The sequence below is a fragment of the Centroberyx gerrardi genome, chromosome 11 (genome assembly GCF_048128805.1).
Source record: "Centroberyx gerrardi isolate f3 chromosome 11, fCenGer3.hap1.cur.20231027, whole genome shotgun sequence".
NCBI lineage: Eukaryota > Metazoa > Chordata > Actinopteri > Beryciformes > Berycidae > Centroberyx > Centroberyx gerrardi.
Genome location: NC_136007.1, coordinates 4,538,002 through 4,555,799, shown reverse-complemented (window position 1 = coordinate 4,555,799; position 17,798 = coordinate 4,538,002). Strand labels below are relative to the sequence as shown.

General features: G+C 40.8%; 1 protein-coding gene across 1 annotated transcript in view; it reads left to right on the top strand.

The window, feature by feature from the left end:
• The window catches only part of LOC139910168 (hexokinase-4-like), a 34,660-nt gene that overhangs the window by 3,505 nt on the left and 13,357 nt on the right, over nucleotides 1-17,798 (top strand). The window contains exons 3-8 of the mRNA XM_078286897.1: nucleotides 9,359-9,521; nucleotides 10,712-10,860; nucleotides 11,335-11,454; nucleotides 13,233-13,328; nucleotides 13,591-13,690; nucleotides 17,426-17,609. Coding sequence (XP_078143023.1) covers nucleotides 9,359-9,521; nucleotides 10,712-10,860; nucleotides 11,335-11,454; nucleotides 13,233-13,328; nucleotides 13,591-13,690; nucleotides 17,426-17,609 — 812 coding nt within the window. The remainder of the gene's footprint in view (nucleotides 1-9,358; nucleotides 9,522-10,711; nucleotides 10,861-11,334; nucleotides 11,455-13,232; nucleotides 13,329-13,590; nucleotides 13,691-17,425; nucleotides 17,610-17,798) is intronic.

The window sequence follows — 17,798 nt, the reverse complement described above, 5'->3', positions numbered from 1 at the left end:
GAAAGCACTTTGAATTGCCTCAGCGTATGAAATGTGCTATACAAATACAGCTGCCTTGCAAGTTATATTTGTCTGATTCATCGGTTCACATGTAGTTCACAGAGTGTCAGAGGGTGATTCAACAGCAATAACTTCAATGATTATTTGTAAATCACTTTTCTAAAAGAGAGTTTACAAAGTGCTTCACAATCAATGGAAAGCATTCCCCCTTTTTTTTTGCAGAAATGATGAAATCTCCCTTGCTGAAGGCTGTTGTACTTGGGCATCAGTTTGTAGCAACGAAGACATCAGCAGCTTCAAGCTAAAGGCTAGAGGAACAGGTTTATAATCACAGTATTGAACTGGGAAAACCTAAGCAGAGAAGATGGAGGAGTAACACTCAACAGCTGTGATGTTGATGTGATTTCTCAGTAGGTCTGACTCACTGCTGTGTAGTTACACTAAATCAGGCAACAGTCTCATGAAATTCTGTGAAATGAGCACAAATTCTGAAATCTAGATTAGGTCTACGTGCTGGACATGACTTTCTGTAAGATTTAAAGAGACAAGGCTCAAATAAGGGAGTGTGATGTGTGATATCATCCAGTTTCACACCAGATCCAACTTCCCCTCCCTTGTTTCATTTTGTCTCATTCATCCAGTCAGTTAGTCCAAATCAGCCCAGATGCAAACATGTTCCCAGTGTTTTTAAGGTTGGCTTTAGGCTGAAGTAGTAAGTGTTTACCTGGAGGCTTTAGGTTTACCTGGAGGCTTTAGGTTTACCTGGAGGCTTTAGGTTTACCTGGAGGTCATGTGGTACGAACCCAGCTACCTTAAAGCGACACGTCACCCGTTCTATTAACAAAGCTTCTCTTACAGTCGCACAGACGGTTGAACAGGAGTGTCTGAATCTCATGACGTTTCCGGGCTTTGCTCTGTTTACCAAGAGCTAACAGTTAGCGTCCCTGCAGCAACAATAAGCTAACATCACTCAGTCTAATATTCCTCAAAATGACTCTAATCCTCTCAAAGACAATACAAACTGGCTTTGTAATTAGCATAATCCAAGAGAAAACTGTGGATGTTATGGGATCAAAATATATTAGAACTACTTTCCAGTCAAAGAAAAGGAGAAAATAGCCATGTAAATAACATAATAAAAAAACAACAACTATATATTTTCAATGAAAGTGCAACAGCGCAAGGCAGATACTGTCAGTGTTGTTGAACCACTATAAAATAACTAATATTAGTGACGAATGACGAAAAAAAGTGACGAAAAATCATGTCAAACAGCTGATATGTCCCTTTAATAATCTGCTTTGTAAAACGATCCACTTTGTATAACAACATAAAATGTGTGACATGTGTGACTGTATCTCTTTAATAATCCTCTGTAAAATAATGTAAAATGCGTGACATAAACCTTTAATAATCCACTGTAGAATAATGTAAAATAGGTGATATAAACCTTTAGTAATCCACTTTAAAATAATGTAAAATATCCCTTTACTAATCCACTGTAGAATAATGTAAAATAGGTGATATAAACCTTTAGTAATCCACTTTAAAATAATGTAAAATATCCCTTTACTAATCCACTGTAGAATAATGTAAATTGCACAACATATCCCTTCAATGTTGCAGAGCGTCACAGTCATGATCGAGGAATGAAGTCGGCCACTCTGCCCCGATGTAGAGGCAGGAACCAGCATGTAGGGACGAGAGAGAGAGAGAGAGAGAGAGAGAGAGAGAGAGAGAGAGAGGAGAGAGAGAGAGAGAGAGAGAGAGGGAGAGAGGGTTGACGGGAAAAGAAAGAAAGACAGAGAGACAGTGAGAATGAGAGAAACAAAAGGAGGGGATGGTAACGAGAATGAGATTGAAAAAGAGGGGAGTGGAAGAATGAGTTTAATGCTAGAGAGAGAGAGAGGTAGAGAGAGAGAGAGAGAGGTAGAGAGAGGTAGAGACGAGGGCCTGAGCAGACACGCCTCTGGAAAATTACTGCAACCCACAAAAGAGAGGAGAGAGGAAAGAGAGAGTTTATAGTGTTTATAAACTAAATGAAAAATGCCTCGAGCTGCGGAGACAAAACACCGCAAACAGGCAGGAATGCACCGATACTCATGCTGGTGTTGGATATTACAAGTAAAATAAATTCTGTGCGCTCCAAAACAAATGCTGCCGAAAGCGAGTCACGGAACGAAACGCGCCGCCCGGAGTCTCTTGTGATTGGTTCGGGGTCATCGTCATGCCGAAACAGGAAAAGGGGGCCTTCCTCCGAACTGCTGCCACAAAGCTGGAAGCACACCATCGTCTAGAAAGTCACTGTACGCTGTAGAGTTAAAGGGTAACTTTGGTATTTTTCAACCTGGACCCTATTTTCCCATCTTTTTGTGTCTAAGTGACTAAAGGGGACAACAATTTTTGAAATTGGTCCAGTGTTGAGCGAGATCGCTTCAGCCGGCAGCCGCGAAACGAGCTGCGATGTAATCCGACGGGGCAAATCGCACCGTCAATGTACGTCCACTAAAAGTTCTTGTTTTTGCCACTGACAGGCTCAGATTGTTATTATAAGTGTCTGACAACATTATGGAAAGGACCCTACAGAGAAATGAAACGTTTTTCTTTACCTTTCGCTCGATCCGCTCTGTGTGTAAACCAAGTCTCGCTCAAGTCTCGCGAGAGTTGAGTTGTTGCAGGAAGTTACACACAGACCGGATCGAGCGAAAGGTAAAGAAAAACGTTTTATTTCTCTGTAGGGTCCTTTCCATAATGTTGTCAGACACTTATAATAACCTTATAATTTGCCCCGTCGGATTACATTGCAGCCCGTTTCGCGGCTGCCGGCTGAAGCGATCTCGCTCAATACTGGACCAATTTCAAAAATTGTTGTCCCCTTTAGTCACTTAGACACAAAAAGATGGGAAAATAGGGTCCAGGTTGAAAAATACTGAAGTTACCCTTTAAGATTTCCCTTCACTGGGACTAAAGGACCGAGCCTGAACAGAGAAAAACAGCCCAGACCGTTCCTCCCCCTCCTCCAAACTTCACAGTTGGCACTATGCGTTCGCCAAACCGTCAAATCCGTCGGTGTGCCAGATAGTGAACCTGATTCATCACTCTGGAGAACGTGTTTCCGCTCCTCCAGAGTCCAACGGCGGCGAGCTTTACGCCGTTCCTGTGCACGGTGATCTTATGGTGCGTTTTCACCGTGGCGTCACTGGGACAGGAGGGACGATATTTGGCCGCTTGATGGTGCGTGCCGCTGACATAACGTAGGCGGAGTCCCGGTACATGATTTCTCTTCAACATAAACACAAAAACCTCCCAAATGTTAAAACCCAATGTAACGTCTTCCTGGGTTTATTTCACACTCTGAACGAACAGTAGTTGTCTATTATTCGGTTCAGTCAGTTCATGAACGGCCCCAACCCTGCTACCTCGTTGCCACATAATAAACAAAAATCACACTCAAGCATTGATTCTACAAGGAAGTTGTCAGGCTATAAATTAGTCTACTTGTCATTTATTACATGCATTTTTCCCATGATAACTTCTTTGTACAGCGGCAAAATAACAACACACACCGCCAGGCAAACCCATTTTTTAGGGGATAAAAAATTTGGGCAGAACAATCGCACAGAGACTGTGAATCCAGATCCAGGCGGAGGACTGTTGAAACTTGTCTGAGGTATTTCAACCGGGCTCAGACACTTAGAGGGCATCTGCTGAGAAAACCAACCAGACCGACGGGGATGACATTTACCGATACACAGGATCTGATGTACGCATGCATGTAGAAACCTGGATCTATTGTACAGAAACTCCCGGTGTCCCTGAACGCCCCCTGAGTGCAGACAGCAACACTCCCTGCCCAAACACATTTCACAACCCACTCCAAAGCCCTCAAAACAAAAATCTACACAACACTTACAGGGCGCGGTCACAGCAGGCGGTGTTTGGAGCGGTGGAGTGTTTACTCCTTTAGTTCATTAATTTGGGCAGATGAGGACAACGGCGTTCGAACTCTGGTGGCGGCGAATAACGGCACCGAGACGCCGGGAAATACAAGTCTCAGTCCTCCAGCAAGAGACCTGAGGTGCAGTTTGTTAGGAGGGAGAATATAATCCAATCCAGCAATAGGAAATGAACCCCAAACACAAGGGCTTATGGGTATAAAGAGACAGATATTGGCATCATGATTGGAAAGCCTAGCAGAACAAAATGAAGTCAGGACTGATGCTCATATTCAACTATTTCTTCATGTGTTCTTAAAGGTTCCATATTCTCCACTTTCCAGTGTTTTATTTTGTGTCTTGAGGTCCATTCAAAGCTGTGTGTGTGGTGTCATGAACCAAAAACACTCTCAATCCATTTCTACATGTTTATTTTCCAGCATCTCTCTGAGCCTTACCAAGAACAGGCTGTTTCTGTCGCCGTGTCTTTAAGGCTCATTAATATTAACGACCCCTCTGTTCTGATTGGCTAACCGTTTCAAGAGTGAAACGTGAGACGCCGCGGCCCGGCGGCTACAGGTAGGGAAAACTCTCCGGTTAATAAACAATGACAACCGCTCAATCGCTTTGAAAAAAACACTTTGTTAGTCTATTATTTCTTACAAAAATGATAATGAGCGAACCTTTGTGACGCCACAAAGTTACGGAAGTCCAAACGGCTCGTTTAGAGGCTCGCTTTTCTAATATGGATTGTGTGGATTTAGTTGGCGACCGTGCGTTTTGATACTTTCACCATGTTTAGATAGACCATCCAACTCCTTTATCATCACAGAGGCAAGGGGAATCCTGTTTTCCATGACATGGGACCTTTAACTGGTATGAACACCAGAGAAGAAGAGACAGACATCATGCTGAGATAAAGTTACAGGAACTGGAATCAGATTTGTTTTTACTCTCTAACCTGACAGGATGACAGGTCACCAAAACTGACCAATGAACGAGCTACTTGTGAGTCATGTGACTTTTGTTTACAAGCCCTGGTTCACTTGTAAGCGTGAACCAAAACAAACCAAATACAAAAATGCTACAAAATAAACATTTCCTCTTTGTTTAGGACCAATGAAACTGTAGTCAGAGAGCCTCACAGTACACTGACACCGCTCCTGTATTTTTACTGAATAGGTTGGACAGAGTTTAAAGTGTTTTTCCAGTCTGAAAGGAAGAGGAAAAGAAAAGCGGTGCGGTGTGTTCATTGTGGCTTCGATCTCCAGAGGATCATAATGTTGAAGTGCAGACAAACGACAGGAAAACTCCTCTGATACAAGCTTTTGACCGTTCATCTGGTTTAAGAGGAGAAGAAGAATCAAACAGTCTCTTCTCCATTTAGCAACACACACTCACTCACTCACATATATATAAAATCTGTAAGCTCTTCTTTTATTATCTTCTTGTGTGTTTGTCTGTTTTTCGTCTTTTCTAAAAGAGAGTTTACAAAGTGCTTCACAATCAATGGAAAGCATTCCCCCTTTTTTTTTGCAGAAATGATGAAATCTCCCTTGCTGAAGGCTGTTGTACTTGGGCATCAGTTTGTAGCAACGAAGACATCAGCAGCTTCAAGCTAAAGGCTAGAGGAACAGGTTTATAATCACAGTATTGAACTGGGAAAACCTAAGCAGAGAAGATGGAGGAGTAACACTCAACAGCTGTGATGTTGATGTGATTTCTCAGTAGGTCTGACTCACTGCTAAATCAGGCAACAGTCTCATGAAATTCTGTGAAATGAGCCCAAATTCTGAAATCTAGATTAGGTCTACGTGCTGGACATGACTTTCTGTAAGATTTAAAGAGACAAGTGTGTGATCTCATCCAGTTTCACACCAGATCAAACTTCCCCTCCCTTGTTTCATTTTGTCTCATTCGTCCAGTCAGTTAGTCCAACAAATCTGCCCAGATGCAAACATGTTCCCAGTGTTTTTAAGGTCGGCCTCACGCTACTTTTCCAGCCTGGAAAGGAAGAGGAAAAGAAAAGCGGTGCGGTGTGTTCATTGTGGCTTTCGATCTCCAGAGGATCGTAATGTTGAAGTGCAGCCAAACGACGGCAGGAAAACTACGAGCTTTTGACCGTTCATCTGGTTTAAGAGGAGAAGAAGAATCAGTCTCTTCTCCATTTAGCGACACACACACACACACACACACACACACACACATATATATATAAAATCTGTAAGCGCTTACTCAAAACACACCTTTTTAGCCTTGCTTTCACCTAGGGACAGTTATTACTAAATATTTCTTTCTTTCTTTCTTTCTTCTGGGGCCTTTTACTTTTTCTCTTTTGTTTAGATTTCAGTCTCTATATCTCTTCTTTTATTATCTTCTTGTGTGTTTGTCTGTTTGTTTTTAATCTTTTATCTTTATCTACTTTTCATTTGTGCACTTTTACTTGTAAAGCGCATTGCATTCGTGCGAAAACCTTTCAGAAGCCATTGGGTAATGTCAAAATGCGTTGTCATCAAGCTATTTGTTTTGCCTTATTTCATAGAGAGCTGTGGGAGCCGTCTCCTCTTCCTCTGAAAGCAGCAGCAAGCTGTTCGTTTGTGAAAAAAGGGAAATCACTCGCACGCTGCTCTCTCCATTTAACAACCGAAGAGAAGAGTGTACGCTTATTTCTGCCTCCATTTGCTAGCATGCGAGTTTGAAAACCAGACAGTCTATAGTGAAGAAAAGCAGGAAAGACTGGAGAGAGAGAGAGAGAGAGAGGGGGACGACACGCAGCAAAGGTCTGGACTCGAACCTGAGAGTCACAGTTACATGGGAAGCTTCCTTAAACCACTGAGGCACCCGGACACCAGGTCTGAGTGTTTCGGGGTGCTGAAGTGCTGAACTGATTTATTTATTTGGGATCAGAACCCAGGAGGATCTCTGCTGTGGCAAACCTCTGCTTCACCGACCCAGCTGAACTCAAAGTGGTGCAGGAATCACACTCATAGAATTTGTTTAGCTTTGTCCCACAATGGCACAGTGAAGTTAAAGGAGAAATCACCGCGCTCACCTTCGCTTTGTTTGGTGCGTAAGAACCAATCAGATGTCTTCAGTGGAGAAAGTGGTTAAGTCTTTAACTCCAGACATCAGAAACGAACAATGAACTCTGTTTACAGGCCCGGCTGCTGGCTGTCGTCCGGTTGAGGTTTTATTCAGGTTCAGCTGTTTACATGAAGCGGTAACACTTTACAATAAGGGTACACTAATTAAGGGTTAGTTAATGCTTAATAAGCATTAACTAACCCTTAATTAACAGTTAACTAATGTGTCTGGTAATCATTTACTAATGGTGTTCATGTTGACTAAGGTATTTAATAGTCATCTTTTAACTATTAAATAATGTATAAATTAATACCTTAGTTAACATGAACACCATTGGTAAATTACACATTAGTTAACTGTTAATTAAGGGTTAGTTAATGCTTATAAAGCATTAACTAACCCTTAACTTAGTGTACCCTTATTGTAAAGTGTTACCCATGAAGCTTTGAGAACCTGCGCCTGAGTCTCTCTGTTGCCACGAATAAACCAGTTAACAGAATATTCCTGTCCACAGATAAAACTCTCCAACAAGAAAAAAATAAAAATAAAAAAAGCAAAAAACTATGAAAAGATTCGGCCACCAGCTCCCTCCTCCCTCCCTTAAAAAGGGGGGGTATCCTAGGATGTGGCAATTCTTAGTATTTCTGGTGATTTTGGTACTTGGAGGTGTGAAGTAATCACAGTAAAAAAATAGAAGTTCATGTTACTATGCCGTTTCCCCACAGTCACCAACTATAAAACACGCCCCCTTGTACAAGCCAGTCAGATTTTGCTCCAGTTTCTATGTAGACACTGGACTGTCTGAAATCGACCAATCAGCGCTAAGAAGAGGGCGGGCCTTCCAGAATGGCCAGCCAATCAGAGCAGTAGCTCATTAGCATAAGAAGCTGCTTATGTAAAACGACCTGTTTTCTTGTAGGTGGGAAACAAACACTGGGAAGTGAATAGCTAAAGATATAACTAAACGATTTTTACTGTAAAAAAATTTCACAGATGTATTTTATAGACACCAGGTAATTATATAAAATTGCTGAAAAAGCAAATGATACCCCTCCTTTAAGAAATGATAATCCCAATAGTAATAGTAATAGTGAGTGCTTGCTGCCATGTTTGCTGTTGACATCACAGCGTACCCATAATGCTGTGCGAGTCTGAGTTTGCGCAGACGGCGAAAACTAAAAGTGAAAGGAGTAAGATGTTTCAGTGCCAAGTAAACCAGGAGTAAATCAGGCAGCTTAACCAGGTTCTTCTAACCCAGTTCTAATAATAATAATAATAATGATGATAATAATCTTTATTTATATAGCATTTTTTGTAAGTGCTTTACAGTCAAAATAAAAGAAAGTCCAAATACCACAATAACAACTAAAAGAGAGAGAATACAATAACAATAAGATGGACAATAAAAGGCAAAAACAGCACAAAAAAAGAGTCAGTAAGGATCCTAAACAGACTTAAAAACCAGGAGAAATAAAATGGAGACATAAAAGCAGGACAGACTATAAAAAGGCCTTAAACATGCAGGTTTTGGGAAGGGATTTAAAATCACTCTGATACACATTCTGCATACAGAATGTGTATCAGATACTCTCTTGTTTTAACGGGTACTCTCTTGTTTTAACAGGTTTCCCTTCACACAACCTGTCAGCTTTGTTATTTACCACATGCTGTATTATTATCCAAAATACCATATTCCATTTACAGTGGGTTTGACACCATGGTGGTTTGTAGGAAACACTGACAGCACTGCCATCTTGTGGATAACTGATGTTACATCTGTTCTGACATCAGTTTGGTTTTCCCTCCTGATCACATTTCTTCATATGGGCAGCAGAGGTGTGACCGAGTCGACTTCAGTTCCAAGTCAGTCTTGAGTCTCAAGTCAAGTCTCAAGTCTAAATGTAGAACAGCAAGTCAAGTCAGAACAAATCAAGAGTCCAGTATCAATTTAATACCTTAAACTAAATATCTAGGACTTTTCAATGCAATATGGTTTTAATAGGATAAAAACTTGGTAAGAGCATCATGAGTTTGATTTCTATAATCAGTTTCAACTTCAATAAATTCAATCATTCCATACAAATTCAGAAAACAGAATTTAAATTCAGTCGTCTGCTGGAACAAATCTCATCACTTTCAATCTGAGTCATTTACACAAACACAAGATCTCAAGTCAAGACTTTAGAAACCTTTTCAAGTCATCAGAGTACAAGTCAGAGTCAAGTCCCAAGTCACCAGAACCCAAGTCTAAAGTCTCCCCCCCCCCTCTCTCTCTCTCTCTCTCTCTCTCTCTCTCTCTCTCTCTCTCTCTCTCTCTCTCTCTCTCTCTCTCTCTCCAGGTGGAGGAGTGTCTGCAGCCTTTCCGTCTGTCAGTGGACCAGCTGCGGGACGTTTCTTCCAGGTTGAGGAAGGATTTCATCCGAGGTTTGGGGAAACACACTCACCACCGCGCGCCCGTCAAGATGCTGCCCACCTTCGTCCGGGCCACGCCGGACGGGACAGGTAACGCCAGTCACAGTTTACCGTTTGGTCGGCAGCCTCCCGGTGTTTGTTTGTGTGCTATCTCAACTTTCAGCCAGTTTTTAGTTTGCTTACACACATTTTCTGAAATGATACTCCATTTCAAACTCAAAATCACTTTATCTTATATTTAAATTAACCTTTGCCTTCAAATGACTCTCAAAAGCCATCAAATACATCGACACTACTGAATACCCGTCACACACTGGTGAGAGAAATAAAAACATAAAAATTAATCAGTAACCATATGCTTTTTCAGAACAACCTCTATGACAGCATGCTTATGTCATCTGCATCTATTATAGAAGTGTGCAGTAAAAAGTTAAAAAAAGAAAAAAAAAGTAAAACAATACCCAGTAACAAAAAAAACAAGTACAAAAAAAATTCAAGTAAGAATGAAAAATGATTAATTAATAATAAGGGTAACACTTTACAATAAGGGTCACTAAGTTAAAGGTTAGTTAATGCTTAATAAGGGTTAGTTACTTAATTAACAGTTAACTAATGTGTAATTTACTAATGGTGTTCATGTTAACTAAGGTATTAATTTATACATTATTTAATAGTTTATAAAGATGACTATTAAATAATGTATAAATTAATACCTTAGTTAACATGAACACCATTAGTAAATGATTACCAGACACATTAGTTAACTGTTAATTAAGGGTTAGTTAATGCTTATTAAGCATTAACTAACCCTTGACTTAGTGACCCTTATTGTAAAGTGTTACCATAATAAGTCATAGTCATTGTTGATTAAAGAAAGAAGAGGTGATTGATGTTTGATCAGTTATGCTTGTTACTGTTTGCACTTTGAGGACTGAGATTTGCATATTGAATGACAGTCTTTCTATATGAAAACATGGGCTTACCTGTGCTTTATGAACAGATTTGTGTGTGGGGTTCTGCAAAAAGGTTAAACAAAAAAAATCTGCAATTTGTGTGAAAACAGGCGAATAGTTCATAGAAGCAGTGTGTAAGTAACTAGTTTTTAATGAGGTTCAGCCAACTTTTGTATGCAGTGATTTAAACTTAAATCAACAATCTACACTTCCCAGAGATCACCTGTCAGTCAAACAGTGTGTCCAGTATACTGTTACTGTGACTGTCTTTCTCCTTGTTTTTTCCCTTGATGCAGTCTGGGTTTCTGCTTGTGGTTTTGCTCTCAGAGAAAGGAGACTTCCTGGCGCTGGATCTGGGCGGCACCAACTTCCGGGTGCTGCACGTCCGCGTGGTGGAGGAGCAGCAGAAAGTCCTGAAGATGGACAGCCAGATCTGCGCCATCCCCCAGGAAATTATGCTGGGCCCGGGGGAGCAGGTGTGTGTGTGTGTGTGTGTGTGTGTGTGTGTGTGTGTGTGTGTAAACGTCCAATGTGAATATCTAAAATCAAATCTAGCATTGCTTTGTCTGTTTTACAGTTAAAGAAAGTCACCAATAGATGATTATGTAAGCAAGGGCATGAATTAGACTGCAAAGACCTACAATATGGACTTAATGCATTGCATAGGATTATCATGTGGGCTTTAACTAAATAGCTACGGTCAATGCAAGTAATAAAAGACACAGATAAGATTAATACAGGAGTGGAAAAAGTACTAAAACATCCTACTCAGGTAGAAGTATTGTTACTTTTCTGATATTTTACTTAAGTACCTAAAAGTAAAAGTTCCGGTGTAAAAATCTACTGAAGTAAACGTAAAAAGTAGCTCATTTAAAATGTTCTCAGGTTTGGTAAACATATCTATCTATCTATCTATCTTTCTATCTATCTCTCTCTCTCTATCTCTCCAGTTGTTCGATCATATTGCAGCCTGTCTGTCTGAGTTCCTGGACTCTCAGAATCTGAAGGGGAAAACGCTTCCTCTGGGCTTCACCTTCTCCTTCCCCTGCGAGCAGAAAGACATCGACAAGGTCACACACACACACACACACACACACACACACACACACACACACACACACACACACACACACACCAGACAATGGACTCATTTAGAGAAGGCTGTGCTTGTATCTTTGTGCCTCAGAGACAGAAACAGGGAAATTAAAGTCTTCAAAAAGTTCAGCTTGTGTGTAGTTTAGTTTTGTCTAGTAATTTAGTTTAGTCAGTTTGTTTGTTTGTTTTGTCTAGTGCAGATGGTGCGTAGGTGAGGCACAATTAAAATGTTTCATTCCCAAACGAGATATCCACCGTTTTTAAGGAAGTGGCGACCGCTCTTTTAAGTGACGCCACAAAAATGAACCTGCAAAAATGAACCTGCTGCACCTTGAAGTCTAGTCAGTAACTTAAGTCCGGAGTTAGCAACAAGATGAAACCTTTACAGACTTACAGACTTTTTCTCATAATAGATGTAGAGGCATTTTTGGAATAGAAATCTTAGTCAAGGTGTCAAATGTGACTCACCTCGCCTTCGCTGTGTTTGTCCTTGTTGTGGGTGTGTAGGTACGAAAATCCAATAGGCTTAAGAAAGCCTACGACTCAAACAAATCATCATATTCTTCTTGAAATATTTATTGTATAAAGTGCAACAGTGAAATTGTTTCCTCCCACTCTAGGCCTTCATCAGTGCAGTGAATAGAAATCTCCCCTTTCTTCCCCATATACTGTATAAGCCAGTATTTCTTTCTGGTGCCAGTCAGAGCCACAGCAGTGCACATAATATCAGTATTGTATAGTGAGTGGTGTCACTAGCTGTGCATGGGCCTCCACAGTTCACTGGGTGGAGTGTGGCACTAACACTGCCATTAGGTCACTGGTTCTCAACGTGGGGTCCGGGGACCGCCAGGGGTCCTCGAGGGGGTTCCAGGGGGTCCACAGTAGGGCTGAACGATTTTGAAAAAATATCTAATTGCGGTTATTTTGACTGATATTGCAATTGCGATATGATTTGCGATATTAGAGGGAATGGTCATTTTTACATCATTATTCTCATTTTCATTGAAAAGCATTAAAATGATTATGGTGTGATTTTTGCGGGGATCTGTACCAAACAAAGATGTTTTCTTAAGTCTGTAGAATATGATGTGTAGGCCAGGACATCTCTGCAGCACGACAATATTTAATTTAAAATGGTATTTTGACACACATTTCGCCTTTAACAAATATTGCGCCTCCTGCGATTGTAAAATTGCAGTAGGCCATATTGCGATTTTGATAAAATTTCGATTAATTGTTCAGCCCTAATACAAACACACACTTGTTTTGATCATAGTTTCTCTGTTATCGCTCTACATACAATACAGATAGTCATGGAGACAAAATCATATCTGACAATAACAATATTCTCAGATTTGTGTTCAAGAGACAAAATTTTTATCAAATGGGGGACCGTGGCCCAAATGTGTAATAAATTAACTGTCCTTGAACAAGGTTGAGAATCACTGCATTAGGTTACGCGTTACGTTGCTACACACTCATTCTTTTTTTTTTTTTAGATGAGTTTTTGCCTTTATTCAACAGTATACTTAATGGAGATAAACAGGAAAGACTGAGAGAGAGAGACATGTGACAAAGGTCCTGGGTGGGATTTGAACCCAGGATGTCGTGTTTTCATGATACGTGCCTCAGACCACTGAGCTACCAGGGAGCCACCGCTGCACTCTTTCCTTCTAGAGATCGAAGAACCATCTAACCGTCGCGTCATTTTCATATCAAAATTTCCTCTGCACCCCCCCTCCACCTTCTACAGAGCATCCTGATTCGCTGGACCAAAGGCTTCAACTGCTCAGGAGTGGAGGGGCAAGATGTGGTGCGGCTACTCAGAGAGGCCATCCACAGGAGAGGGGTGAGTGTGTGCCGCAGGTTTAATGGTCATACAGTATAGACAGTGACATTTAGAAGATTTTAAAGCAATATTCCACTTAGTTTAACATGGGTGTTATTTAAGTTTATTCAAATACAAATTTTCAAAATGTTAATGTAGGTAAATTATTTGGTCTAAAGATGATTAGTAGGTAGGACATGCCATTAACACACATCTCTCTCTCTCTCTCTCTCTCTCTCTCTCTCTCTCTCTCTCTCTCTCTCTCTCTCTCTCTCCATCCCAGGACTATGATATAGGCTCGGTTGCCATGGTGAACGACACAGTGGGGACGATGATGAGCTGTGGCTACAGGGACCAGGGCTGTGAGATTGGCATGATAATCGGTAAACGGAAGCACCCATCTCTGCACTGACACACACACACACACCCACACACACAAACACACACAGCTCAATACAGTGCGATATGGTAATATGATATGATAGCATAGCATTTGATACAATTTGATACAATACAATATACGATACGATATGTTATGATATGATGCAATGCGATGTGATACGATACACTATGATACGCTGTGATACGCTATGATGCGATACGATATATGATACAATACTCTGTGATACAATGCGATGTGATACGCTGTGATACGCTGTGATACGATACGATACGCTGTGATACGATATGATACTCTGTGATACGATACGATACGATACGCTGTGATACGCTGTGATACGATACAATACTCTGTGATACGATACGATACGATACGCTGTGATACGATATGATACGATACGATACGCTGTGATACGATATGATACGATACGATACGCTGTGATACGATATGATACGATACGATACGCTGTGATACGATATGATACGATACGATACGCTGTGATACGATATGATACGATGTGATACGATACGATACGATACGATACGCTGTGATACGATATGATACGATACGATACGCTGTGATACGATATGATACGATGTGATACGATACGATACGATACGATACGCTGTGATACGATATGATACGATGTGATACGATACGATACGCTGTGATACGATATGATACGATGTGATACGATATGATACGCTGTGATACGATATGATACGATATGATACGATATGATACGCTGTGATACGATATGATACGATATGATACGATACGATACGCTGTGATACGATATGATACGCTGTGATACGATATGATACGATACGATATGCTGTGATACGATATGATACGCTGTGATACGATATGATACGATACGATATGCTGTGATACGATATGATACGATACGATACGCTGTGATACGATACGATACGCTGTGATACGATATGATACGATACGATACGCTGTGATACGATACGATACGCTGTGATACGATATGATACGATATGATACGCTGTGATACGATATGATACGATACGATACGCTGTGATACGATATGATACGCTGTGATACGATATGATACGCTGTGATACGATATGATACGATACGATACGCTGTGATACGATATGATACGATACGATACGCTGTGATACGATATGATACGATACGATACGCTGTGATACGATATGATACGATACGCTGTGATACGATACGATACGATATGATACGCTGTGATACGATATGATACGCTGTGATACGATATGATACGCTGTGATACGATATGATACGCTGTGATACGCTGTGATACGATATGATACGATACGATACGCTGTGATACGATATGATACGCTGTGATACGATATGATACGATACGATACGCTGTGATACGCTATGATACGCTGTGATACGATATGATACGATACGATACGCTGTGATACGCTGTGATACGATATGATACGATACGATATGCTGTGATACGATATGATACGATACGATATGCTGTGATACGATATGATACGATACGATATGATACCATCGGGGATGTAGTGGAGGATACGATACAAAGCAAAACAAAACAAAACAAAACAAAAAACAAAATATAGGCTACAATACGACACAATGCCACTTTATTCAAATATATGACACCTCTTTGTTCAAAAGTAATTTGATTACTCATATATGAAGCAACATGATACGATATGAAACACCACTATAATGTTAAGATATGATAAGACATAATATAATACAATACAATGCCATATGTTGCAATGTGATATGATACGATATAATATACCATACCATTATGATTCACAGTGAGAGGAGTAATCTGGCTTTACTTTGTTTGTTCACTTTATTGTGTAATTTCCAAATGTTTCCAATTAAAAGGATCTAGTAGGAATTCAGCAACTTTGAGGACATTTTAAATGAGCTACTCTTTACTTTTACTTCAGTAGATTTTTAAAGCAGTACTTCTACTTAAGTAAACAAATCAATACTTCTATTTGAGTAGGACATTCTCGTACTGTTTCCACCCCTGGTTGTTCCAGCCAAGCAGTCTGATTCATCAAAGATGCATTCCAACCATGTTGATAATTCCCATAAAGTCCGCCTAGCTGTGCTTTATTGGTTACTGTAACTCCTGTGGTAGGAGTTAGTTTAACAGTGTTTGTTTCTCTGTAAGTATACTGGTCCAGTCAGTACACAAAACCCATAATACTCTCGAGAGCGTTCTTGACTGTGCTTGCTGTGGTATCACCTTCTTAATCATAAACCTGGGAAAGAACTCTCTCTCTCGGGTGTTACTGCACCTAGCTGTACCATGGATGCATACGTAAGAGAAATAATGTGTTTTGTATATAGGAGAGAAGGCTCTTGATAGCATTCATACAACATGACGGTATTATATATAATTAGGGTCATGCTGTGGCAGTGAATTGTGTCCTAGCTTGGCTATAATTAGTTTGGTTTGAGAACTCACTGGAATATGAAACAAATGATCTCCCTCTGGAAATGATTACGCCAGTCCTCTGTGTGTGTATTTGTGTGTGTGTGTGTGTGTGTGTGTGTGTGTGTGTGTGTGTCAGACAGAGAGAGAGAGATAGAGAGTGGTGGAGAGAGACCAAGAGAGGTTGCTATGTTCTTATTTCTGTGCGTGTGTGTGTGTGTGTGTGAACGTGCATGCGCGTGTTTGTGTGCTCCCATACACGGTAATATCTAATTACGTGTTGCCATAACTCCAAGTCCCATAAAACACTGGGGCAGAGCCTAATTCATGCCATGTGCATCTGTGCACTTCCTGAGGTTTGCCATTCATTGTCTGTAAAACACTGGGGGTCCAGTCTGTGTGACTGTTTTTGTCTGACTTCAAAAAAATTAAAAGCACCATAATTTGGTCAAAACTTCACTCAGCTGGTGTGTTTTCACCCTGCACACACATTTATGATTAATCCAACAAGTAATCCCTCTTTTAAATCCTTCTTTTAAATATCTCTAATCTGATTACTGTGGGGGTTTTTTTCCAGTAACAATCAAATTTACCTTTTTTGTAATCTGATTACTGTAACCTCATTACATGTAATCCATTACTGTTGGATGTTCAGGTACTTATAATCACATTGTTGTGATCCTGCAGCATGTAATCTGCTGCTCTTCCCTTCAGGTATTTATAATGTAGAATTCAATTCAATTCAAATGAGCTTTATTGGCATTAAACGCTGAAGTCTCTGTTGCCAAAGCAAAACGGTGATAATCAATAAATGTTTTCTCTATGGAGCCGAGGACAGAGAAAACGGAGGGCTGTTCGTCTTTTTTACGCAGCATTGTCTGTTTTTTGTTTTTTTCAAAAGTTTAAACCCTTTGAACTTTTTTTGGACCGCAGTTTACGTAATTATCCGTTCACTGTTCACCAGCCTATCAGAGAAGGTGGAGGTGGAGCTCGTCTTTTCTCTTTTCTCAAAATGGAAGAGCCACTATTGAGAGTCTTATGAATAGCAACCTGCCAGTTTACAAAGACAGAAAGAGAATTAGTCCGACCTGGCATCATGTTAGATCCATGTTTCTGTGTTTAATGTTTCCACCCGCCTCTTTCCTAAAAAAACACCACGCCTCCGTTTTGCTTTCCAATCAGAGAGCGACGGGTCCACATACGAATTTCATCCGTTTTCTGTCTGGTCGTCCACTAATCCCGTCTCATATAATCTGTTCCTCTGCCCTTCAGGTACGGGAACCAACGCCTGCTACATGGAGGAGATTAAGAACGTGAAGCGTGTGGAGGGGGGAGACGGGCGGATGTGTATCAACACGGAGTGGGGCGGCTTCGGGGACGACGGCTCGCTGAGAGACATCCAGACAGAGTTCGACGTGACGGTGGACAGGAACTCCCTCAACCCCGGCGTCCACACGTACGTCTCCCAGTAGTAGCACGCGTTAAAGGGAATACGGCGGGGCTTTGGGAGACTCGTTGGTCAACTTACCTGTTAGGTGATGGAAACATAGACGCCAGAATCATCCATGAGTCCCTGGTAGATCGTTCGGTCGCTCTGGTGCTTCTTGCTAACACTTTCCACTTTTAAAAAATCTTTAAAACTTTC